Source organism: Sturnus vulgaris, chromosome 1 (genome assembly GCF_052056855.1).
Source record: "Sturnus vulgaris isolate bStuVul1 chromosome 1, bStuVul1.hap1, whole genome shotgun sequence".
Classification (NCBI taxonomy): Eukaryota; Metazoa; Chordata; class Aves; order Passeriformes; family Sturnidae; genus Sturnus; species Sturnus vulgaris.
In genome coordinates, this window is record NC_142243.1 from 134,874,460 (window position 1) to 134,902,251 (window position 27,792).

Sequence of the window (27,792 nt, forward strand, 5' to 3'; positions counted from 1 at the left end):
ATTTAAACACTCATATATAAATATATATATTGTTCTAGTTGTGCAATATTCTCCCTAAGGCAGACATGTAAGGGAAGATTTAGTAACCTATATAAACTGAGTAAGTTATTCCTCCTTGGAGGAGTAAGAATTGTTGAAGGTTGTTCAAAGAGCTTTAACTATGCATAAGATCATAAAATTTTAAACTGAAGATAAAAAAATATTGTATAGCTGTCAGATCTATTAAACTTTGACACAGCCCCTCCAAGGAAAGTAACGGAAGTACTTTCAATTCAGACATGTTAAACTAACCTGGAAAAAGTATTTGGTAGGACATCTACTTTAGTAGGGATACAGAAAAGATCATTTAGTAAGGAATTTTAATCTCTCATTTTTAAGATTAATAATAGTTTGAACAGGTAACCTTTAATAAATATAATAGTTTTCGTTACCTTACTATATAAAAATAATAGAGTAAAACATAAAAAAAGAAACTACTGGAATCAATATTTAGTTGCTAATTTTCTTTAGGACAACCTCCCACATGTATTCAAATTTCAATCACCATGTGAACACATCTCAAGTACAAGAAGCTCAAAAACCACTGAAAGAATAAAGCATTTTTCTCATTTTGGATATTGTATTGGATATTACTAGTAGACTTGTGTGATTTTGTGCTTAATGTTTTCTTTATGTCTCATTTAAAACATGAAGGTAAAGTGAAACTCAAGTTTATCTGAAATAAAAATTTTGAAAGACCACAAAAAATCACGATAGTCTACATAGGTCATCTTTTATATCCCTTGCAAGAAAACCATCTATTTACGCTATTTTTGGACCTTTCTGCTTTTAATTTGAAGGAGGAAAATAACTTGTACAATTCTTCTCCAACAACTTAAAGAATCAATTTCTTTAGATTGTTTTGGAAAACTCCAAAGAGATAAGGATCCAATGATTGTCAAGCAGTAGTATATTTAGATATGTGTCTTTGAAAAAAATGTGCGTGCCCACAAATTCGCAGCCGGAGCAAGTTTCCCTCAAATGCAAGGTGTTTTCCAGGTAACCCTGTCTACTCACAATTTATTGGCAGGTGCAAACTACTCTTGAGACTGTAGATTTTTCCATATAACTGAAGATAGACTCTTGACTAAAGAAGTGTTATTATAAACACAATTTGTAAATTACTAAATAAGTAACACAGGCAAGCCAACTTAATGCTTTGCTGAATTAGAGGCAGAAACCTAGTACTCACAAAGAAGAGGGATGAGAGAGTCAAGGAGTGTCATTAGGTGTTCTCACAGAGGCAAACTAGAGATAAACCTTAGAAATATAAGAAAACTTAAGTAATTGATAGATGCAAATTACTGGCTAGAAGATCTTCAGAGTCCATACCAAAAAACACAGTTGAGACAGGGATTAATTTCATACAAATTATTTGAACTGTTCATTCTTTAACTGGTACTACACAGTGTTGTGCTTACCATTTCTAGTGAATGAAAAGGTGGAATGAAGAGACAAAGTGAATGTTTGTATACTAGCAAGAAGAAGCAAAAGGCAAGAAAAGACATTTAAAACAAGGGTTGCAAATGCTCTCATTAGTCTTACACAGCAAAGTGCAAAACAGGTTTTGACTCCGTATTTTACTTAGAGTTATCAGGTGACTGGGATTTTACACCAATTCCAACAGAAACATAGCAGCCTCTCAACAGAAACCTCCAACCACCTTCTACTCAAGGGCCATCTTCTTTCTAGTCTTTCTTTTTGCATACTGTATGGCAATCTAAAGAATTTAGTAGTAGCTGCTGAAATAAGGGAATGTGAATGTCTTCTACAGTCCTAACACGTAAATGTATAACTCCACATAGTACACCAACTATATACCTCCACAACTCTGCTTCTCTAATATGGTTACAATTAGCTCCTATTGCCATGGAGAATAACTGCAGACCAAGCTTTTGTCTAATTTTGATTGCTGCTGAAGTTTCTCCTTTCATCTTTGTCCCAGAATGCCTTACTACTGAACAGAAATCCTTGTTCTTCTAAATGCCCAAATAGAAAATCAAAACCATAAACCTAGCAGTAAGAGAATAATCATTACAGTTTCCAATGTTACCAGAAGACTTACAGCCTCATGGTGGTTTTATTATTTTCATTTTCTTGCAATAGTGTGTGAAATTAACAACCCCAAAATTTAACTGAGTGGTTGTTATGCGAAGAACCACATATTTAGATGTAAGATTCTTCAAATGGAAGTTTATTTTGAATTTACATTTTCTTCTCTCTTAATTCCTCTTATTTCATTAAACTAGTGGATGAATGCAGAATTATCCTTCCTGAAATTCACTGTTTAATTCCCAAAGGGCTTTTTCCTTTTTTATATAGAATAATATAAATCACCACCTAAAATAAGCTACTGAGCAGTAACCAGAATGTCCTTAAAATGTGATGCTCTATGCACAACCCTAGAAAGATTGGGGTTTTTGGTCTTTGAAATACTCACAGGTATAGGCATGCTACATCATGCTGTGGAGGTTGCATACGTGAGGTACCAACTGGTAAGTGTGCATCCTTGGTTCCTCACATCCAGAATCCCCAGTAACTTTTAATGGGACCTCATATGGAATTAGGAATATACACATGAATGCAATTTCTTGAAGAAGTTCCATTACAAGCTGAACCCACTGGTTTTGACTGATGAGGATATATAAAACCTTAAGGAAAGCAGTACTTAAAAATCACTTGAGCTGCATCATACACAGAAGCCCCCAGTGACAGTACCATGCTTACAAAAAAGCAAAAGCACATATGGAATTTATAGGGACAAATCTGCAACTCTCAGGGATAGACACATTTCTCACATCTCAAAGCACACTTGTGCTCATATGGATACACATGAATCACACTTCTGGCCCTCTTGCAGTAGCTCCTGACCCAGCATGCTACCAGACTATCTCCTTGTGGGGAAATCACCATGCACACAGGCATTTTTGCCATCTCTTTGAAAAGCTGAACAATGTTTCTAAACCTTCTTGTCTACATTTAAAAAATCTGATAGCTCAGATGTGTGTGACTTTGGAAAGAACACAGGCAGGGTGATTTCCTGGCTTGATTCACACGTTGCAGGAATCACATAAAATGCAAACTTACACAGTTTTTTCCAACATAAAGAAAGCCAAGATGACTCAAGATATATTTTCCTAAGTATATGGCAATCACTAGAAAATATTGTTTGAACTCAGAAAATTTACAAAAGGAGTCACGAGGTTAAAGATAATCTATAAGGGGATGTAAAGGTAACATTAAAGTCTCAATAAAACAATGGTTCATTAGATCAGCCAGAAAACTCGTATTATATATTTTTCTATGGGAAATTTTGCTGAAGATTACAATGAACTCGTTCCAGGAACAAGGTGTACTCCTAAAGACTGCCCAAAGAATAACTGCTTTTTTTGTTTTCAAAAACTTATTCTGACCAAGGGAAAGGAGACATCCCCCTCAAAACATAGAGGATGAGCACAAAGCTAGCCACCCTCCACAGAAACTGCCTCACCTGGCTGTGGGTATACATACAGTGAACTTGTGAGCACTTTTTGATATAGCCGCTCTCAGAGGATTAGTAGGATTAGGAGACTTTCCACAATCTGGAGTAACACTTAAGGCATCAGGCAAGGGAAGACCCATGATAGTAAGCCTGAAAACCCAAAATTAGCTGTAATCACGGAGAAGAGATTGCAGAATTAAAACTGCCTTCACGAAGCTAGGGATAACTTAGGTTTTTTGAATATTATCACTTTCTAAGGATCACTAATAATCAACCCCAAAATTAGCTCAGTTGATCAGAGCATGGTGCTAATAATAAAGGTTGCAACTTTGATCCCCATATGGTCATTAACTTAAGAGTTGGACTCGATGATCCCTGTGAGTTCCTTCCAGCTTAGAATATTTTGTAAATCTGTAAATAAAGTTGCAAAAAAGAGATGAGTAAAATGACTGTGACCAGTGGATTAAAGAAGTATCCAAACAGGACCCTGTGGATAAACCAGTCCATGATAAAAAATATTCTCCAGTCCTTACCACCCAATATTATGAAAGCTAGTCAATATGAGTCTTATACCAGATGCATCAATTCCACACATAATCACCTTTTCTGCAGAGCATAAAGATCTCATGCCTCCTTTTCTCTTCACAGAAATTATTGCCCTGGTATGTTCTTGGCATTCTTGACATACAGAGGCTTAGACTCTTCCTAAGACTCAATTACCACATTGGAGGACACAGTGAGATGGGCTAGGTGGGACCAATGGCTTCAACCACAACTGCCCTTGAAGTGCATCTGAACAAAGCATGTGCCTGCCTCATGAGCATCACCAGCTGTAAGACTGAGACATTCAGCAGTGTACCTACTTGCAGTGTACCTACTTGCCAATCACCTTGCTATTGCAAAATACCACAAAGGCTCTGAGCCAGCTCTGCCAATCACAATTCTGAGGATAGCGAGTCACTCCAGTGAACAGCCAAGAGATGCACTCAGGCCACTCTGTAGCCCTTGTACTGCAGACAAGCCTTCTTCTGAGAAGTTCCAGAGAAAGCTGACGATCTGAACAAGTAGGAATTTGGAAGTAGTACTTTTGTACATGTTTCATGGGGCAATTTGAGGATAGTTCCAAAAAAAGAAATGAAAAAGCAGCTAGACTGATTCTCTGTATCAGGCATGTGTGAGCAGTTATGTAGAAACTCACTGAAGTGATCTTAACTGTAGGACAGATGGTATTTGTGCTTTAGATCACTGAGGGGGAACCAGACCTGGCACTCTTTCCAATAAAGCGAGCATCTGCAGTGGCACTTCTTAGTTACTGAGCTGTGACTGCACAACAGAAGTGCTGTATCAGGAAAAGAGAGGGAAGAGCTGATACAGATCATGAAAACTTATTCTTATGTCAGAGATGAAGATGAGCTTCTAGCTATAGAAGATTGCTCCAATGAGTCTTAGCAGGTAAGGTGGGTTAAGTCTTGCTAACAGACAAATGCTGACCCAGCTGTTCCCTCTGTCCCCTTACTTATCAGCATAGGGGGAGAAAATAGGATGAGAAATCTCATGTCTCAAGACAGGGAAATTGTTTATCATTTACCACCACAGGCAAAACATACTTGACATGGGGCAAATTTAATTTATTGCCAATATAAATACTTGTGCAGTGAGAACCAAACAACAACAACAGAAAACCACTGAAGCAACACCTGGTCTCTTTCCCTTTCCAGGCTTAACTTCACTCCTTCAAAATAATGACTCTGCTACTCACAACCACTACTTCTCCAATAACACAGAGGGATGGAGGGTGAGCAGTTATGGTCAGTCAATAACAGTTGCTTGTTGTCACTCCTTCCTCCTCATAGTTCTCATAGAATCACAGAATGATTTGTGTTAGAAGAGACTTTTAAAGACCATCTGTAATACAACCCCCTTGCCATAGGAAAGGGCATCTTCCACTAGATCAGGCTGCTCAAAGTCCCATCCAATATTTGAACACTTCCATGGATGGAGCATCCACAAGTTGCAATCTGTTCTAGTGTCTCAGCAACCTTATAAAAAAATCCATTTGAAAATGCACTTGCAGCTCACTAAATCAGTTTAAAGTCATTACACCTTATCTTCCACTACAGGCCCTGGTAAAAAGTCTCTCTTCCATCTTTTTTAGAACTCCACCATAGATATTGAAAGGCCACAGTATGGCCTCCCCAGAACTATCTCTTCTCCAGATTGAACAACGCCAACTCTTTCAGCTTTTCCTCCCTCTGATCATCTTCGTATCCATCCTCTGGATCCAGTCCAACAAATCCACATCTTCCTTGCACTGAGGATTCCAAGGCTGGATGCAGTACTTCAGGTGAGGACTCATGTGAGCTGGGTAGAGGGAAAGAATCAGCTCCCTGGACCTGCTGCCTGTGCTTTTTTATGCAGCTGCAAATGCATATTCATAGAATCATTCAATGGTTTGAGTTCCAAGGCACATTTAAAGACCACATAGCCCAACTCCCTTTTAAAAAAGCATTTTAAGATTACTTCCACTTTCATGGAAGCAAAAAATAACTGACATATGATTTACCACATCTTATCTTATCAGTCCCTATTCTCATCTCAGTATGCATAATAACACATCAACTCTGTCACATGTGCACTATTACATGAAGGCCAGGTGGCCAAAGCCACCATTTGTGCCTTGTTCAGAGTAAAGCATCTGCTCATATTAGTTGTACCTCATGACCAGCAGAAAGACTAAGGTGATCTTCCTTGTTTTGTTGTATTCTCTGCTCTCTCCATCCAGGCTCCCAGTAGTCTATTCCTCCTTTTGATTTTCTCCCTCTGCCAGTCAGAATAGGTGATCTGGGTACCAGTAATTAATAATTCAGTGCTTGGACCTAAATGATGTTGTGTAATGAAAGGCTTTTGTGTGTGCATGGAATAAGCGTTGCTTTTCTCCCTCCTTTTCCTTTTTAAATTGATATGAAATCACATTCTGTGATTCTATATATGAAATTGTGAAAGAATGTTAAGTCAAATACTTGAAAGACATTAGGAAAGAATATCTTATGATTCCTTAGGCAACCTTAATTTGGGGTTTTTTTGCTAATTATAGTACTGTAACACATTCTTTAATTACATGACTATGGGTTAAAACTCAGTTAAAAAACGGGCCCATAAGGGGTCAAGTGACCACAAATGTATCACTCCTTAATTTCTGGTCATTTGATTTCAGCATCTGAATACAGTTTTTTACTCATTTTTGCATGTAATGAGATTAGTTGAGAATACTTCATAAATACTACTTCTTCCCACATAACCAACAAACTAAAGATCACAGATGAACTCTCTCCTTCATACTTGGGTCTTATAATCTGCTTGCAAGAGATGAAGGAAGACTTTCAATCCATGGCTCAATAAGAACAAGTCCAAAATAATGCCAATAGATTTGGGGAATAAAAAAAACACCAGATAGCTAGAGTATTCTATTCTGCCATAGCTCTCACTCAGTAAGGCAAAGGCTGCAGTATCACTCTTAACTAAGGTGCTTTGCTGGGGTCCCCAGCTACTCCTGTGAATTCGAGGAGCAGTAAAAACAGGTCTTCCTCTTGAAATCTGTGCTTGGCAAGAATGTACTTTGCTTTTAGATATGGGTCACATTACAACCACTCTTCTAATTTCATAACATGAAAAATGCCTTAAGTTGAAAATTATATGACACCTCTACTAATCAAAACTTTCTGTCATCATACAATACTGCTGTCCACCTTCTAAATGACAGTTGTCACAAGAAGCACAGTACACTCCAGATGCCAGGTGAAACTCACTGCACTACTTTTCAATTTAAAACTGTAAAATAGTGTCTTGAATTGGCCATCTGCAAAATCCTCTCACCACCACATGTTATAACAGCAACAGCCAGCAGTAGAGGAATTTCAGATAACAATTCACTGATTAAAATTGTCACGTAATTTTTAAATGAATGTGTCTCAGCTCTAGAATTAATATCTCCTTAACCTATGGTGTAACAGCTTATATTTGCTGACTCCTATAACACAGGAGATGGAACTGCAGAAGAAAATTACCATTGTATTTGTTGACAGAACAGTATGAGGACCACAGGGTAGTATCATTCTTTGGAAGTGTTCTATTTTGGGAAGCAGCAATGAGATGAGATGTACAAAGGAAGAAATTAACTGAAGTCAAGCTAAATTAATAAACTGCTCGGTAGGATTTGGAAAACATGTTTTCTAACGAATCTATGCTAATTCTAGGGTAGCATAGGAATCTTTTTTAAAAGTGGGTGCAGGGAGCACACTTTGATGCTGGAAGCAATCCAGCCACTCCACACACACAACTGCTGAACCTCTGAAACTTCACAGCACTCATCCTCAGTGAGCTGCTGTTGCTATAGCAACAGCTCTTTAAAATGTGGAAAACAGGTCAGGTAGTTTCAAACTAACCACTGTTTCACATGACACTATTTTCCCCTGCAGTTGAGAACTAGCCCACCTCTGAGAAAATCACTGGGCTGTTGCTGTAGAGTCATCAGCCCGCAGAGAGAAGACAAGGCTCTTCGGTTTCACAGGAATGTGTAAGTAACATTGAGTTTCGCCTCTCTCCATCTACCGCTCTTTCCCCTAAATCCTTTTGAAATGACCTTCAGAAGCATCAGCTCTCTTCCATCTCTTTTTCTCTGCAAATGTTCTTTACTCTGAAAACTGTTTGGGACTTAAGATTTTTTGTTTCATTTTTTTAAATAAAAAGGCACTGCAAGATTTTAGATTTAAATCCTGTTAACCGCTGAGTGTAAGCGAAAGGTGCGTTATTTGGCCATAACATCATTCCTTCAAAATTCCATAACAGCACCATTCAAAACTTCATGTAAGTAAGAACAACTGTTGTAAACTAGGCCTTTAAACACCAGGACAAGAAAGTTAACCAGGTCAAGAGACAACAAATGAAACAGCTGAGCCTGTACACATCAAGCTGCACTATAACCAACACACTCCTGTCAATTCCTTCTCTGTTTCTCCAAAGTAGAACTGAAGGTGGACTGCACACAGTTGTTCACATCTTGCCAAATTTTAAGCCACAGAAAAAAATATAAAAGGACAAGCCTTATTTTCGTTTTTTCATTTAAGGTCTTTGTTACTTGAACCTGCCTGAATGTAGGTGTATTTACACAGGTCTCTTCATCTTGCCTCATAGTTATATTCTAAGAGTTAATGGAAACTCTTTAGACAAAAATAGCGATGAAATGTACAACTCTGCAAAAGCAAAAAAAAAAAAAAAAAAAAAAAAAGCCCATTTCATCCTATTCACACGTATCACAAGCACCATGGAAATACCGTATTTCTACCTCTATGAACATTATCATCTTGAAGTGGTTATCCATCTTTGTAGAATACGTGTTTTTCTTGTGTGGGGATGGCATTTAAAACACGTGACTATAATTAATGGCAATATTAAAGGAACCTAAATGTTTGCACTTTAGAAATAAATTCTCCTCTTCCGTTCACAAACTTCCTCAAGTAAATCTCTGTGCCAAAAAGCACGATCTTTAAAGAGGACACAACAAATACAGGAGGCAGTCATTTCAGGACTGGTCATTTTTACTAATGGAACTTTTTGCATCTAGGTAACTCTTTAGGTAAGTTTGGTCTGTGTATTTGAGGAACAGTTTTCCCACAGTTCTTACTTGAAAGAAAAAATATTCAAATATAAAAACCAACTACATATACTGAACTGTATTGACATCATGAGGGAAAAAAAATTCAAATATGTTTTTAGAAGGTTCCACCTAATTCACATCTACAAGCATTACAGCATGGTCATACAGCATTCACGTGGTGAAGGCTGCACAGGTTGCAAAGTTCCTGCTTCTCAGCTGCAGACCTAACCTTGCCCATGACCCTACAGTCTGCTGCAATGCAAAGTGAGTTAAATTTTTCAAAATGGTTTAAAGTAACTTGTTTCAGTTCTCACTATGGCACACTAAAAATTGTCATGGAAATTAAGTCAGGGTTCTCAGCTGAACATCAAGCAGCTTCTTGAAATAGCTATAACCATGCTACAGTACCTTTAGAGCTGTCCTATTGAACAATTTTGTCCTGGAACATTTATGTCAACAAACTAGATTATCTGATTATTTTTCTATCTGTACAACTTCTAATGCCAAATGCAAATGTAAGTAATACCATGATCATTAGATGTCAGAGAAGTGCTAATTCTTCAAGTGTTTCTTTCTTAGGAATGGGCTGAACTTGCCCTAAACTAAGGAATGTGAAGAGGAACAGTTTAAGTTGTGAAATTTCTAACCCAAAAATCTAAATGCAGTTTCACATTCAGGCACATAAATGAAAGTAGTTCTCTAACAGTCTGAGCAGTGAAACTTAACATTGACATCAGTAGGAGTTTTGCCACTGACTTTAGCATGTGAGATTAAGTCTTTATGGAGAATTTGCCAATAACTGCAGCCTTGCATACTGGGCCTGCATAGCTTTATTTTTAAATTTTTACACTTATAAAAATATAAAGTAGGCATAAAAACTTGTCCGAATAATTTTTTTGCTTTGTTCAGTTTGCTCTGTGTGTGTGCGTACCCTCCAAACACCAAGGGATATCACATAGGGGTTTTTTTTTACCTTTTTTAGTACTGATGCTGTCCATGAGGTACATGTCTACCCAGGCACAAATAACAACATCAATGAATGATGAAAAGTCAAGTCTCCAAACAGTTAGATTACAAATTTACACTGCATACATCTCACCTTTTTCACCAAAAATAAAATGACTAGTTCATAGAAATGCTACAATTCCCAATAAACAAACGTAAATATGGATTATCATGTGTGTTTAGTCACAGATATAACGTAAAAGAATGACATTTGGGTAATTCTAACATATCCTTTTCATACATTACTAAAATACAAGTAAATTAGAATAATAAGTTATTCAGAAACTACAGAAATACAAATTTCACTCTCAAGTTTCACTGGAGTTCTTTTTTGTCTCTGAGTTATGCAAGTTATAAGAAAAGAAATAAAATTTACATGTAAGGCAATGTATTTTGAACAATCCCTGGACTTGGTATATGTGGATTAAGTCAAATCTAATTGAATATCTGAAGATATTAATTCAAAATAACAAATAACTCCAAGTATTTGAGCCCACTCCTTGAAGTCAATGCCTTATTGCAGAAGTGTCTTTCTTCAAATTCTACAAGATATTTGCAAACTAAAACCACACAGATTTTTTTCCATTCCTCATAAAGCTCAATAGTATTAAATGTCAGCCATTTAATTTCCAGCATTTTGTTTACGAAATATTGTTAACATCTATGCTTAATATAGAGTCTACACATGGTACTTATTGGCTGCTGATCAAAACACGAGGCACAGAAATCTAATACAAGCTTTGTGATTATTCAGTCAGCCACAGTCACTAAGCTCATCCAATATTTTTTTCTATTAAATTGCTAGAATCCCATCTGACAAGATCCCATTTGCATAAAAAAAAAAGGGGGGGGGGGTTTGCAAAAAACCCTAAACTGAAAAAACATCCATTCTTTCTTTACCAAACCTCATGATGAGTAAATCCTCCTTGAAACGAAGAAGCTATAAAAATTAACTTAAAACAATCTTCCAGTCACCCACTCTCCTGAGGCAGGTTTTATTTTTACTCCTTTTCATTAGCATTAATTATCATAGCAAAGAGCAGAAGAGTAGATTTTATTTCCTGGTGGTAAATTTGCATGACACTGACATAGAGACGATTTCAAAGAATTCTGCTAAAACCCTGAGCTGGAACAAGCAGCCCTTGGTGTGAACACTCAGTGTGGAGATCAGACATTACGCACAAAGATGTGGTGCACTGTCTTGACACTAACAGTGAATCACAGACCATGAAAACTCCTTGGATTAAATACTCTCCCTGTTTGTTTGGGGTTGTTATTAATTGTAAGGGAAAACAGAATTGAGACCTGAATCTGAATTGGTTTGATGGACAAAAAAAGAACATTTAAAACTTGTCCAGCCACAACTGCTGTTTTATAAGTTTTTCAAAGCTTCTTTTCAACTATGCACATTACTGAGCATGACACAATGATCCTAAAGAGGTACATTAGTACAGACAACTGGTTACTAAGGTAACAAGATATTACTTTAAACCAGCAGCACTGTCCCAGCTCATCAGCTTCACTCATGTCTTTCCTTTGTTCTTTTTAAACTGTGCACAAATTACAGACTTGCTGTATAACCAAATGTACATACTAGAGCTATGCTTCAGTTTCTCAACTCATTTTCTTCATTCAAGCTAATGAGGTAAAAAAAGGCATTAGGATGATGCAAGCATTTGAACTTTCAGTGTGAAGTAACATTCTTAACTCTATAGTAAGAATTCAAAAGCTGGCTGAAAAGTAAGTTTTAAAATGTTTTCTTACTAGAAACTATTTTATAATTAAAAAACACACTGCACATTGAAATTATTTGATGTGATAAAATACGATGGCAGGAATTCCTTAACGTTTTGGGAGGTAAAACCTGGTTAAGTCTTACTAACTGAATCTTTGCTGAAATTTTCCAGAGGCAGACTCGTGCTTGGAAATAACAGTTGATTGCTAATTGCAAAAAAGATTAAGGCTACTCAAGCTCTAGCTCCTCCAAAACACTGATACTCCTAATAAACAAATTATGCATGTCACTATTTTTGAGAGCTCAAGCTTGTAAAACATAAGTGTTCTCAACATCTTTTATGATTACAAACATCAGGCATCAGCAGTAGCTTAAAAAGCCATAGAAAATAAGGCCATTGGAAACATTTACAGGAGTAGGTCACCTATAACAATCCTCTACTCCAAGTGGGATTAACTCCACCAAAACAGTTCCTGATGTGTTTATCTAACCAGGTCTTCAACACTTACAACAATGGCAACTTCTGCAACCCCTCTGGGGCAATCTGCTGTTGTATGTACTTATCCATTTTTACTATCTAACTCCAAATAAAAATTGTTGCAATTCAAGCCTGACCTCTTGTCTTCAGAGCCTATGTCAAAGATAAATAAAATCCTTTTGTTCTGTTTAACAGGTAAAAATAAAAAAAGCTTTTTGTTCTAGAAGGGTGTTTCCTGTGCTCTTTTAAGATATAAAAATTCATATAGTCTTTGTCAGACAGCACTTTCCAAAGCTGATGAATTTTAGCACTGACACTGTTACGCTTGACTCAGTAGTCAGAGTAACAGCCTTATAATAGTCCTACAATTTAAGATAAACAGAAAGTAATGGTTCTGCTTATAGCCTAAAAATTACTAGGGTTGATTCTCAATTATTCACTTATATACTAATAGAAGAAGGAACATATTCAAAGAGAAAGGATGCTGTATTCAATGCCAGTTGGAGAAACACTCTGCTCAGGCACTGTATTTCCCCCTCTCTGCATGAAAAATACTTCTCCTTTTGTGATTAGAATATACAAACAGAATTAAGTTAAATCAGATACTATTTGACTGATAGAGATTTTTAAAAAGTGTAATAAGTTGTTCTCTTACCTTTGCCTATAAAATCTCAGCAACCTATACTACTCTCCTGGTTTACATGTCAGGCTGGCAAAAATTCCCCTCCTGAACGGCTGCATAAGTCAAACAAACCACGAGGTGCATACCATCCACTGTGGACTCCTAATACAAATACCCCTCCCAATGACTTACCCACACACAAACTTTTCATTTTTTGTAAATAATCACCCAAGACACAAGAAGTTTCTCTAACAGCCACCTACTTTAAAAGGTACAGAAAGTCTCCACTGCTGAGGTTCATACTGTCCTCACAAAATGATCTAGATAAAGCATATCATTTTCATTAAATCCATTTTACAGACTCTCCCCTTTTAGCCATGCCTGAACAGAACAGAATGAAATTCTGTGCAGAAACTATCAGCACCAAGAATACCTTTATCTCATATGTGTATGGGCCATGCAAAAGCAGAAACCGAAGTTTCGTATTTGCTTAGTTAAGAAAACATTTTTTCTGTCAGCATCTGGAAATGCTTCATGATATCCAACAACTAATTAAAAGCAAAGCAAAACGAATCTATATTAATACTTCATTTAAAATTTTCAAATCTTAGAAGACAATCAGAAATGACTGAAAAGAGATGAAATACATTAATTCCCATTAATTAAAAAGAGAAGTGTTCCAAACAAACTCATTCGCTGCTTAAATAAAGTCAGCATAAACCCAGCCAAAATTTTGGACGAAGACATATTTCCAATGAAGTTATCTCAGATTAGCTTTATTAGTGAAGTTTTAATTTCATTCTAGATGATCTTCAGTCATTTTATGCTATTTAATTTTTTACAGAATCAATTGCTACATTTTACATTTGTAAATGTTAACTGAAGTCTCAGTATCTGCAGTACTATTATTCCAAAATTATTATATTCTAATGTATTTGTTCCTTTTGAAACCCAGGGAAATATTCTGCCTACAGTAACAGATGGCTTTTTAATTTTTTTGTTGCTATTCCAGAATCTTTAAGTCACTCAAAATGCATCTACTTAAACATGATACTGCAGTTATTATGCAAAGCATGATCTACATATTCACTGTTTAATATTTAACAATCTGGATACCATTCCTGTTTGGAAATAATTCTACTAGAGACAGAAATCATTACCGTAGCATTGCTATAATAAACAGATTTGCCATTTTACATTTTATTGTCTCATAACAAAAGTATATGACTCATTTAAAATAAAATAACCTATTCAATTAGTGTAAATGAAGTTCAGCAACTCATTCTGACTAATGTTAATTCAGAGGTTATCGTCAATTAGATTCATGTAAATCCTCTGTTAATATCATGTCCCACTCTAACAAACATTACTAAGGGGCAGAAGGATTTACAGGGCAATTTTACATCTTAATGAGATCTAAAATGTCATGTCACAATAAAAATGTAAGCAGCAGGTTATCTCACAACATGTACACACTGTACATCAATCTAACAAACTAAGATTTATCTGGGTATCCCCACATAACAATAATGTTGAGCTCTTCTTGCTCAGAACTAAAAGTTCATCTTTTCTTGGTGAAAACTAATTTCTGTTATAAATGTTATACAACGTAAAATCTCTAACTGTGAAAGACAAAAAAATTTAAGCAAGATGCTTTAACAACACTCTGCAGCTATGCTACTCATTTAATACACAACTCTCTCCAGCATGTACCTATTTCATTGGAAACATTTCCCGTGGAAAGAACAAAGTTATCGTAACAGCAACATGGTCATAGGAATACATAATATCTACAAAACTGTTCTTAGAGGGACTGGCCAGTCAGATGGGTGAAACAAACACATCATTTGTTCTCATTCTGATCCAAACTGCTGACTTCTGAGCTAGAAGTAAAAGTCAGCCCATTACACAGTTAAGCTTCCTTATGAAAAGCTGCTTATACCGTGCATTGTTAATACTCCCAGGAATCTCATACCCATGCGTTACAGAGCTTTACTGCATTTTTACATATTCAATGCCATTATGCCACTATTCCTCACAATGAGTAGTATCTTGTTGATTACACTTACTGGCATCAAGGTTTGCCATGCATAAAGCATCACTTAACCCCAAGTAAAACTGACAGAAGTAAGATTAAAAATACTGCTTTAATTATGCCATCCCCCACATGCTTCTTAAAAAGAATTAAAATGTGTAAGAGACTAGCCTGTAGACTGATAGAATTTATTGAAAGCAAAATTCCACAATGATCCTTGAGTGTGAGATACACATTAACAATTTAATATAAAAGCTGAAGTTTGAATAAACATTAGTTTGAGTTTTTTGAAAGAGCTATATATCAAATCAGAGCTTCAACAGCTGTACTTCAAAGGCTGAAGTAGAAAAAACAAAACATTACAAGTACTTCCCCAGAAATAGATTTCTCTAGGATTCACTAATATCAGTGAGCCAGATAGTAGAATAACAGAAACAGACATAGAATAACAGACAGTAGAATAACGGAAAACAAAGATTAAAACCAGCAATTCTATACGAATTCCTAGTCACAGAAAAGAAAACATTCAGGAGTGATTGAGGTTGAATGTTTTTGTTTGGTCATTGTTTCTTTTTAAAAAGCAAGAAGAAATGTAGTATAAAAATTCCAAACACCTCTTTTCGCATAAAAAACAGCACTTCAAATCCAGAAGCAAATATAACAGGGTAATTTGGAATAATGTAATATTCAAGGTGAGTATACAGTAACAGAATTCAGTCCAGTTAAAGTTATTTGCAATATACCTGATTCAATGCAATGTAAAAGTTGAAGGTCTGTGGTGACAATTTTTTCTTATTGATTTCTGGAACATGACATCAATAACCAGCACAGACAAATCACAGAACTGAAGGCTGCAGGACCGAAAGTCAGACACAGACCTTAAATTCCCATATGGCATCAGTGAAAAAGAATTAAGATCAGATTTTGAATTTCAAAACACATGTACTTCAACAGAGAAAAAACCAAACCATAAATACATACTTACAGAACAAATAATGCTGCTAAAACTACTTTTTTAAAGCTCAGATTGATGACTAAAGCGTGTTACTTTCTTGGAAAAGTCTTCTAGTTATATTTGGGTTGGCAAGTGGTTTTTAAAACATTTACATCAGGGCAGAAGACTATGCTCACATCAAAATTTCAAACCAGCCCTAGCACTAAGTTCATTTGCCTTATTTTATATATTTGTTTATCCACATTATGAGAACAGTTTCCTATATCATTTATTTACATTATCTAACAACATCAGCAAGTATGTAAGACTAACTGCTCTATACACATTACATGTATTTGTACATTTCAACAAATAAAATAACTGTGTTTTATCAGACAGTATGATAGGATAAGATAGGATATAAGAACAGGATAAAAACATCACTGTGACCTAAAGCAAATATACTATTTGGCCACAGGATTTAGCTCCCAGTTCCACATGTTTCACCTTATAATATACAGAAATAAGCAAACTAATTAGTTGTAGGGATTTATAAGGTTTGTTTTCACTTTCTTTTTCCTTCTCTTTCCCACCTCAATGGCATTTCTGCTTCCTAGTTAAATTTGTAGGGCTTTCCATCCAATACACTCAAATATTTCTTCTTAGCATTATCCTGTCATTCACCCTGGTTCACAAGTGAAGTGTTCACTGGCTGCCAGAACTGCCACAGTGTGTCTGGCTTACAAGGGTAAGAAATAATGGTATCATTCAGCAAATTAGATTGGTGACTTCTCCAGAAAGCTGGAGTACTATTAGAATATACTACTATTAAGTTGAATTTTGATCATTTATATTTTAGTTCTAGTGTATCAATCCCTTCTTTAAATAAAATTATGACTGACATCATTTACAGTTTGGATACCTTTTTAGATCCCATTAAGGCTAATTCCAAACAAAACAGCATGGAATCATTTAGTTCAAAAAGTTTCCACCATTTATCCCTTTCATTAATCATTTAAAGACTTCATGTCAGCAACTGAAAACATTCATGCTGATCTCACAAAGAGCAGACAATATATTATGCATGCTGCCCACTGATTTATCCTTTGAGAAAGTCTCTTGCAGGCCACTTGCCAATACTGCCACTCACTGTCTAAAATATAAATAGAAGTGCTTCTAGAATATATAACTAAATAATAATTGCCAGTGGTTCAAACCAGCAGGCAGTTAAAATCCCTATCCTGTGCAACATCAGCCGGTACCAGATGCTTTAGAGAAATATATTTTTGAGTGGACTACTCTGAAGCAGTACATCCACTACTGAAGCATCTTCCTAAATTCCCTCTTAGGATGACTTATCTCTTCATGTTTAAAACAAAATACCATCACACACACAGAGTCTATACAGATAGTTGCTCACTTTTGAAAAAATCCTACTTGGTTTTCAATCAGAATAATTTTGTAATTATTATGATTATTATTCAACAAATCCCACAACACTGCCATTTCAGGAGGCCAAGGACAAACTGCACATCACATAAATTCCATGAGATTCAGAAACAAATTGCCCAGAAAAGTTGTGGATCCACACTATTGGAAGTTTTCACGGTTCCAGCTTTAAACAGCTACTGCAAGATGACCCTGTCCACAGCAGGAAAGCTGGACTAGATGACCTCTAAAGGTCCCTTCCTTTAGAGGGAACCATTCTAGGATTCTGAAGTCTGTACTTGCCAGTCTAACACCACTAGAAAGATTTGCCTACAAAACTGAGCAGTTCAGTTTCTGAAGATCAGAACTCCTCAGATTTTCTTCTAGGACAAATTCCTATTTCCAGAAGGCAACTTCATTGTACAAGCAATGTCAACAAATTCCACACGATTATCCATGTATGAATTATTCATGAGTAAGTACTTACAGAATTAGCATCTTAGCAATTACAAAAAGAATAATTTTTGCCTGTATTTCTTTACAAGTAATGGAAAAGATAGGATTAATTTAAAATTGTTCTAAAGGCAGTTTTATTGCCACTAAAATAACCCCATTGAAACAATGGTCAGTTATTTTCCAATGAATAGTGCAACTATTTTGTTAGTCAATCATCACGATGATGATTACTGCATTTGATAGGAAAAAAAAAACAAAACCAAAAGAAAACAAAAAATAAACCAAAACAACAACAACAACAAAAAAACCAAACAAACAAAAAAAACCCACCCTCCACACAAACCAAAATCCAACTAAATCAAAAATTTCCAGCAGCAACAGCTTGTACTATGCTATTTAACTGGCTTTACCTCAGCAGTTTAAATTTAAAGAGTCAGCTTTAAGTAGAAATGCAGTAAATGAAAACTGGAAAGAAAATTCCCCGCCTACAGCTGTTACCTAAAATTAAACACATTTCTCTTGAAATCTCAAGTGTACTTCAAAAAGGCACCATGTGATCATATTTAGTTACTGCACTGTAGTTAAGAACATTTTATCCACAACAGATAAACAAAGATTTCATTGAAACATGTTAAAAAATTAGCCAAGGTGAAAACCAGGTACAATTACTTAAGAGTCTCTAATCGGTAATTACATATTTCATTCTAAGAGCAACCTATAACTTAGGAACATTTTCTTTTTGAGCTTGTTATAACTTGCAACATAGGTAAAATGAAATAAACTACACATATTTCAGAGGGTAAAAACTCCACCCTCAAATAGAAGAACTTGTGTTAGGTAGAATAATTCTATGTAAAGAGATGTGTGCTATTGGAATAGAACTAAGTAGATGACTTGTGCAAAACAGTAGGTGGTCTTAAACATCTCCAAGGAGATTGATTAAATGGCTCCAATCCAGTTAAAAATCCTTATCATTTTACTGAGACAGCCAGCAAACATGACAAAATTCCATGTCTGTAGCAATTTTATTTTTTAACAGAATTGGGTCAAATTTTAAAGTTGTTATAGCACATACATTTTAAGGAACCCAAAAACATTTTTTAAAAACGTCATTACACGGTAGTAATATGTATAATATTATATTATAATATTATACATATATTTTATATATATATATATATATATATATATATATATATAATAAATATTATAATAGTATAATGTCACACACCACTCCTCATTCAAAAGGTCCTGTGTTAACCAGGTGTTCTTACTTCAACCACCAGGATGAAGCACAAAGATTTGATATTTGGACAGTATCCTTAAAAGTTTACTTATTTCATTTATATTAATACAGTTATAGAAAGGGACTTACTGGTTTTGGCACATACAAAATAAACTGCACGCAAGAGATTAAACAATAAAAAAGTACTTACGAAATCAAAGTCTCCATCCTGTGGGACTTTCCAGTTATCAGGGAAAACGTTTTTGGATATGTGGTAAGGTTCATGCATGTTCTGATTACAGTTTTCAGGGCTTTTATTCTTGGACTCTTGTTTATCAAAGTAGTCCATGAAAGAAGGTCTTTGAACTTGTGGTGAAGTAGCATTTCCTTAGTTGAAAGAAAACAGAAAAAAAGGTAAAAAACTATTCAAAGATTAAAGAATTAATGCACTATAAATTAAACTTCACAAATTCATTTTCCTGGAGTTTGCAGAAACTAATACAGTCATCTATGTGTGATGCAAGCCTCTGTTTGTCCCCTGAGCATCTTTGGCATAAAAGCTCATAGTCAAAGTATGATATTTTTGCAGCAAGATACAACGTGGAGAAATGTTCAAGACATTTCAGAGTTGCACACACAAATAATATTAGAAGTTACTTCATGCAGTATCAATTTGTTGTTATAGAGACTGAATAACATGAGATGCTAAGCATCCCTTTGGATGCTGAATGCCCCTAACTTCAAGGCTTGGTCCACAGGCACTTGTAAGGAAGGAACAGAGTTTCAGTAAAGGTGGAATTTAATAATTATTTAGAAAAAGAACTTGCAAAATATAGCTACACAAGTTGTGCCTAGATGCTGCTTAATTTAATTCATTACCAATGAAGATTCCCAGAAAACTACAGGATCACCCTCTACAGATGGTTGCAAAGCACCCTGTCTCCACACTGGGAGATTTTTGTCATCACCAAACAGCTGCAAAAGCTTTATGAAGCAGATTGAGATCAGCTTTAACTCCTGCTCTTTATCCTTTTCACATAACTAAAGGTAAAAAAAAAAATCTAAATTATTAAAATTTGTTTTCATTTGTGGGATTTCAAAGCAAATTCATTACTAAATAGAACAATAAATAAATATAACTAATCTCAGAGATCGTATTCTGCATAGCATTGACACATTAAATGTACTTGCTGGAAGTGCAACACATTTGACATGAAGATATATGAAATGTATTTCCACAAATAAAATACAGAACAGGATAAGAGATAAATAACTAAGATGAGGAGAAAAACCTAACACCAAAAATCAGACAAAACTACACATTTAAATTACAAGCATAACAAAGTAATAGGATTGTACTTGTTTTAAGTGAAAAGGTAAACTGAAAGTACATTTTGGGCTTGTGTTTAACATGATTACTAAGACTTGCTAATTTCCTTATCCGACTTTACAGTTGTTTTTATTCATTCACTAAGTGGGTTCCCCCCTCCTTTCACTTCTTATTTCATTATCTCTTCTCATCTCCTTTGTCTAAAGATTTTCTAATTTCTTCTAGCATTTTTTAATCTGTGCTTCTACTGTCATGCTCTAAGCTTTAGAGAATTTGACTTCAGCTGCTTTCCTTCAACTCTACAGTGATTGCTTCAATCTGCTATTTCCACATGCACCTTCTTTTCCTCACATTTTATAGCTGATTTTTCTCTCAGCTTTTGGCACATTTTTTCATATAGTTTTTCCTAATCCCAGATCTCTACTCACTGTATTTCAATTAATAACAACTGTGACCTAACAATTCAGTGAATTAAACTCCAGGTTGAATTTAACTGACCAGACACCAGACACCCCTTCTCCAGAATCTCTCAAGTTTGCCCCCACTAAACTCAAAATCACTTGAAGGGTGTTTCTTGATTTCTTGAATCTGGGACTGAGAAAGGGATGAGAACTAAACAGCAGGGATGCCAAATAACTACAGAACAGAGCACTAAAGAGCAAAAACCATAGTCATAGAATGGGTTGAGTCAGAAAGGACCTTTAAAAAACATCTAATTCCAGCTCCCCTTCCATAGGCAGGGCTGCCTTCCACCAGACCAAGGTTCTCAAAGTCCCATCCAAATTGACCTTGAACCCGTCCAGGGATGGGGCATCCACAGCTTCTCTGGGTAACTTGTTTCAATATTTTAAAACCCTCATCATAGATAATTGCTTCCCAGTATCTACTCTAAACCTCCTCTCTTTCAGTTTAAAGCCATTATGCCTTGTCCTGTCACTACAGGTCATTGTCAAAAGTCCCCTTCCAGCTCTCCTGCAGGCTCCCCATTAGGTACTGCAAGGTCCTACAAGGTCTCCCCACAACATTCTCTTCCCAACAGTTTCAGTCAGTTTTCATATCAGAGGTGCTCCATCCCTCTGGTCATTTTCAGGGTCCTCCCCTGGATTTTCTGCAACAGCTCCATGTCCTTGTTTTCAGGGTCCTAGGGCTGAACACAGCATTACAAGGTGGGATCTCATGAGAGCTGAGACGAGCAGAAGAAAAATGGAAGAATCTAAATTTTAGAAAAGCACACATTTAGAGAACTGATCCAAGAGAAGAAAGTAGTATGAAGGAGGTAGAATTAAAAACAGAAATACAATGCATTTTTTAAGTACTAACTGTTCATTACTTGGTGATTGCTGCCCAAAACCCCTGAAACTGTTTGTACCAAAAAGATACCACGTTGCTGGCCTTTCACAACCAATTTTTTCTTCTGCTGAGATGGCTGTACTCAAGTTTCATCCCTGAGACATAGCTATAAACAAAAAGATTGCCAGTGTCTCTGTTCAAAACTCTAAGTACCAAAATGTTGGCCAATTACAGGTAAGGCAGTCTCCAGCCTCTCACATATAAGGCAATACTAAAGACTTTCCAAGAATTGCTCGAAAGTTTTAAAACTATTTATAAATATTTTCCTTATACATGCCATAGAAGACTACCGACATACAGAAACCAACCCCTCTGAATTCCTTGCTACCAAATGCATATTATGGAAACTGGGTCAATAGGACAGAAATTACTCCAAGGTAAGCAAAGAACATTTATTTTTTACTTTGAGAATGTCCTTTATTTGTTTTGCTAAATAAGAATTTAGAACTCACTCCTGATTTCAATCGAGCATACAGTCAGTTAACCCAATTAAAAGAGCAAGACCTGCTTACCTTCACTGCAAATATAAAAATGCACACACAAAACCAGAAATGACTGCAAAATGATGGGACGAGAGGTATTTCAACTTTTTGTTATCTCTTCCTCCAATGTAAAAAATCCCAAAGAATTTATTTAGAAATTTATTTCTAAGGTTTTGATTTATTTTTATAAATAAGTAAATGAAAAAAGAGACACTATTTCAGTCTCTAGTTAGCCTAACAGGTTCAGTTAGTGTTTCATAGGAACAGGTTGACATCTACCAGTTTAAAGGGCATGTGAAATTTCCTATCTCTTTTGTATTTACTTTATAAAACACTCAGGACCTTTATGCCAGAGCAAACTGATATAGGTTGAATAGGCATCTTTTTTACTTTTTCTTTCTAAAATGAGATCACTTTGCTCTGAAAGTACTTTTTAAAATTTTCATAAATAACAGGTTGTTATCTTCTCAACCATCTTTCAAGAACCAAGAAAATTAGAAGTATAATACATAAAGATTTCATAAGGACAATTAATTCACTCATCTATTCAGTAAGTTACATTTGCCACAAAAAAATCTACAGCACAGTCTGTATCACTTCACACTTGCACTGAAAACCTATTGTGCAATAGCCTGTTCCATCCTAGAAGGATCTGGATTTTTCAGCTCTTCTAATTATTTGCTTTTCAATAAGCAATGATAATGTTTAAAAATGTTTTCCACAGTTTCAGTGTTTAAGAATATCTGTCTCCTATGATCCCTACAACTTGCCTAATGCAAAGGTAGCTTGGGGAAAAAGGCCATAATAAAATAGTCAGAAATTGCTGGCAAGCCATAAAACACAGAGAGCACCACTGATGCTGACTGAAAACACATTCTACCTCAGCAATACCCCTGACAGGAACACAGCCAATAGGGATGTCCCCAAATAGTTATGTAAACAAAAAGTATGCTGAATAAAATGAAGGAGGCAATGACATAACACCAACTCTGTGACACTGTTTCAAAATCATATCACAAATAAAATAAATAATTCTCACCACACATTTCAAAGTAAAGAGGAATGCACACTCCAGTCTAATGCATGTTTTGGTAAAATTCAACTGATCTCATCTATCATGAAAAATTATTTTGCAGTGAAGCATTTCCAAGAGAAAAGTATTATATTAATATCAAATTAATTTTAAGCCAGTTTAAAAGTTCTGCTATTAGTTAACAAGTAAGGTCAGCAGATGAGGGTAACCATCTCCTACAGAAGGAACAGTCCCACTACAATTTCCAGGGAGGGCATGGGTGCTGGTATTTTTTTTTTTGTATTTTGGAGTAGAGGGTTTACAATGTCCCGTGGAAAATCTATAAGTCTTTCTCTCACTCTGTGACTACCAGGACACTGGACCTCTTATGCAGCTGCATATCTACAGGGGAAAGCTTGCTTTCTTTTGCCAAGAGCTTCCACAGCCTTCCCCATTGTGTGGATCTCCATCTAACACTCAGCTGAGGAACATTTTCAGCTGCTTGGTGAAGTTATGGATCTGGCTCTCCTATCTGAAGTGCTTCTGTGAACATCCTGTCAGTATATTTTATTCCTTCAAAATGCACTGCTTTGTCACTATTAGGAGTCAGAAGCTATTAAGCCATCAGCTTTCAGCCTTCTTTAGACCTGTATCTACCTATGTGCTCTCACCCTTGCTGCAAGGGCTACCAGACATCATACAACATCATACACTACTTAGGCTTTGTATTCCATGCACTCCTACCACTACTCTCTTCCCTCACAAGGTGCCCTGCAACACAGTGACAGTAATTCTGGGAAATGGGAGACAGAAGCCTAGAGTTTTGACCTCAGTCTCCAGGCAAATCTAACAGTGAACTACCACATAAAAAGCTGCCACAGCCACCTCCTTTAGCCATATTTTAAGCAGGAATTATGACTGTATTTTATAAGTGAGAAAGTTCTGCTGCTAACACATGCCTATTAAGCAACCACCTCAGAGAATGAGAGGTCAGGCTACTGGGACCCACAAGGCAGCAGCAGTAGAAGTTAGTTAGTTAGTTAGTATGAGTTACTTAGGCCAGAGCAGACAGGAGTCTACCACAGGACAGATCTAAGAAATGTTTGACTATTGAAAGCTGTGTAACAAAGTGATTACTGAGTTCTTAGCTTTTGTATCACAGTCACTTATACACCCAAGCCTTCAGCTCCAGGCCTCATTCGGCCTTTTGTTTGTTGTATGACACACCTATTTATCAGAAATAATTGCAACTGGCATTTAAATGGAAAATCCACATAATTTTCATCTAGCTGAAGCTTTCAGAGACTTTTTGAAGGATTATGAACCTAAATGATAATTTTTAATGGGGAAAAGTTTCCAGCACAAAACATTCCTTTTCTTCTTGAGAATAAGACTTGTAAAACTGGTTTAATAATTTTTAGGGTTTTTTTCCCTCACTCCCTGGAAAAAAGAAAAAAATATTCAATGATACTACTATTATAATCATGGAATATGCAGAGTTTGACAGGACTCATTAGAATCATCGAGTCCAGCTCCTGGCCCTGTATAGAACACCCCAAAAATCATACCATGTGCCTGACAGCATTATTCAAACACTTCCCATTAGTCCATTCCAGTCAAGTTACACTTTATTTCTGTTTTTAGCCAAACAAAGAAAATCCACATTAAACTAGCATTCTACAACAGCTCTCAAAAGCAGAATTGTCAACAACATTAACACACCTCAATTTTTAAAATCTACTACCAGTGACATAAATGAACAACTTTTTTACCAGTCACAGAAAATGGCTTGAGAAGCAACAGAGACCTATAAACATCTATCACCTCTCTATCTATACATACACAGGAGTAAAGCACTAGTACACCTATATATGGCACCAAGCAAACCATCCTACTGGGGGCACAGTAAACACGCTTGAGCGAAGCTAAATCCGTCAAGTATCAATGCCCAGGCTACAGCACCACTGAAACCAGCCCATAATAAAGTTTCCTTACTAAATTCCTACCAGAATTAGGACGTAAATTGTTATAAAACATGTGTCACTAGCTTTTGCTTGTCAGCTGAAACACCAGCTGTAGGATTTAGGCCTTTCTAAGAGTTTTGAAGCACCACTCCAGAGCTCCCCAAGCATACACCATGTATCACAGAGGAGACTGACTTACAGTATCAAACAATCCCTTATCCTGGATGCTGAAATCCCCTCAAAAAAATCCCTAAAACTTAATAAACCAACTCATGAATTCTTCTATCAACATGTAGGTTCTACAGCATGGTGCATGTCCCACTGTAATCAAAAATACCATTATGTATAATAAGACAAGAAAGTTGAGCAAGTAAGTGCTGAAGCCAAACCTGTTGCCTGACAGCTGAATGATTAAACCATCACTTGCCTCAGGCCACCTCCAGTTTGCCAATTTCGCTGGAGTTACGCTGCTCAGTCATCTGGGGAAGGGGGGAGAACAGGGAAGGAAATCCCAAAGATCATATTCTTATACTCTTATGTTCGATTAGAAGGAAGAATGTGTTTAAGAATTATACTGACTAAACCTAAAACGTTCACGTCTTATAGGGCAAAAAGTAATAAAATAAAACCTGATTACTTTTCTACATTCTAGCTGTCAAATGCCACCTCATGAGTTCTCTTCTTTTAATATATTCATCACCAACCACAAACTATCTAGAAGCTTCACCGAAGACTGAAGCAACAGATAGAAACTCGGAATAAACCCAAACTGCACTAAGAGATAAGTTATTTTCCAGCTCAAAGCAGATGGCCAATATGAATTCAACAGGGCAAAAAAAGAGAAGGAGGGGAAATGTTACTGAAAAGGAGAAAAGAGAACAACCACAAGTACTCTTGGTGCACCAGAAAGCCCTAACACTAAGCCTTGCTGAAAAACCACAAGGGGAATCTGAGGAAGCTAGTCTGAACACTAGTCGCCTCACTGACATATGGAAAGGCTTCTACACAAAAATAAGTAAAACCCAGGCAACCGAACAAAAGAAGTGTTATTTCCATCATTCTCACTCTTTCTTCTACTCCACATTAAACCTCCTAAAGTTAAGTTCCTCCCAATTCTACCATGTTCTTAATTTTCTTTCCTCCTTCCAGGTACATACCACAGAGTCTATGTTCAGAGCATGCACAGGCATACCAAGCAAGACAGGATAAATGTTGTTTATTACTAGACTGTATAATGTATGTTGGGGCAGGAGGACAGGCCTCTTTTTGTTCCAAATCCCAATTTTATCTGGGCACAATTCCCTATTTGTGAAAAAAATATGGTTTTAGTTATTTTCTGTCATGGCTCCCAGAGGCCTCTAAGCATGGGTACTTATAAATAAAAACATATTATTGTTTCTTATTTTGTCCTTGAGCAGGGAAACAAAAGGGAGAAAGAAACAAAACATGAAACTAAACACAACAGCAATTAAATAAGAAGTTTGTAATAAATATTTTGTGTCTCTAGGAAGGAAATTAAATCTCTCTTCCCTAGTTTACGAAGTTTATTTCTCCAAGCTTCTTGCTTGCAATGTTCTATTATTCAGCAGTATCAAAAAGCATTTTTAAGATACTCATTCTGTTCTATTATAATCAAATCACACAAATATCCAGAAAATGCCTACTTTACCTATAAAGGTACTTTGGAAAAAGCAACCAATCTCCAAAATCTAGTGTCTTTGTCGAGTACAAAAAAGCACAAAATCTGTGGCTGTCTTTCAGAGACAGCAAAGATTTTTATGTTCCTTTCTGGTGACATTTATTTAGGAAACTTGCTATTGCTCCTATTTCAGCCAATAGTACAACAAATCACAGAACCAGAGGATCAGCTACAGTGGACACAATTTATATTTATTTTTAGCTACGGGATGGAGAGGTCCCATTCTTGAATTATTTCTAGTTTTTAACGTAAAAAATGCAACTAATGGGTGCCTAATGCAAAATACAAGAAATTTTAGCAAGGAAGTGCTAAACCAAACCTGTGGCCTGACAGCTGAATGATTAAGTCATTACTTGTCATGAGGCAAACTACCTCCAGTTTGCTGGCTTTGCTTTGCTGCAGTTACAGGGCTAAAGAAAGTCACCTACAGGAGAAGAGGGAGGGGAAGGAAACCTGTCACCTTTCCCAAGATTATTCTTGTTTGAGAAGAAAGAAGAATGGGATTAAGACACACACTGACCAAATGTCAAGGTGTAGAAAGTCAACTTCCTAACTACAGATTGTTGCTGGAATCAATTAAAAATTGAAAATAACAGTACATTTTAAAAGCAATGTTCCCAGCAGACAAATAAGACACAGATTAAGAGATTACAATGCAAACCCAATGCCACTCTTCTGATCTGTTTGGCATAGGAACAGGTATTTCCTCTCAGCAGATATAAAAACTACACGGATAGTGTGGTGCAATTTGGTAAACTACCTATACAGAAGTGACTTATGAAGACTGATTTGTCAAGCTGCATAGAAACTGCACTAAACCCTAATTCATAGTACTTCTACCCTAAAAATTTATTCCAAGTTTTT

General features: G+C 36.1%; 1 protein-coding gene and 1 long non-coding RNA gene across 3 annotated transcripts in view; one reads left to right on the forward strand and one right to left on the reverse strand.

The window, feature by feature from the left end:
• The window catches only part of STK3 (serine/threonine kinase 3), a 121,628-nt gene that overhangs the window by 26,446 nt on the left and 67,390 nt on the right, over positions 1 to 27,792 (reverse strand). For both annotated transcript variants that reach the window (XM_088177643.1, XM_014879776.2), the window contains exon 10: positions 19,303 to 19,478. In XM_088177643.1, the coding sequence (XP_088033769.1) occupies positions 19,303 to 19,478 (176 nt within the window). The remainder of the gene's footprint in view (positions 1 to 19,302; positions 19,479 to 27,792) is intronic.
• Positions 5,637 to 12,617, forward strand: LOC148225543 (uncharacterized). The gene is made up of 2 exons (XR_015808092.1): positions 5,637 to 5,864; positions 7,996 to 12,617. It is a non-coding gene; the product is annotated as an uncharacterized LOC148225543 (long non-coding RNA).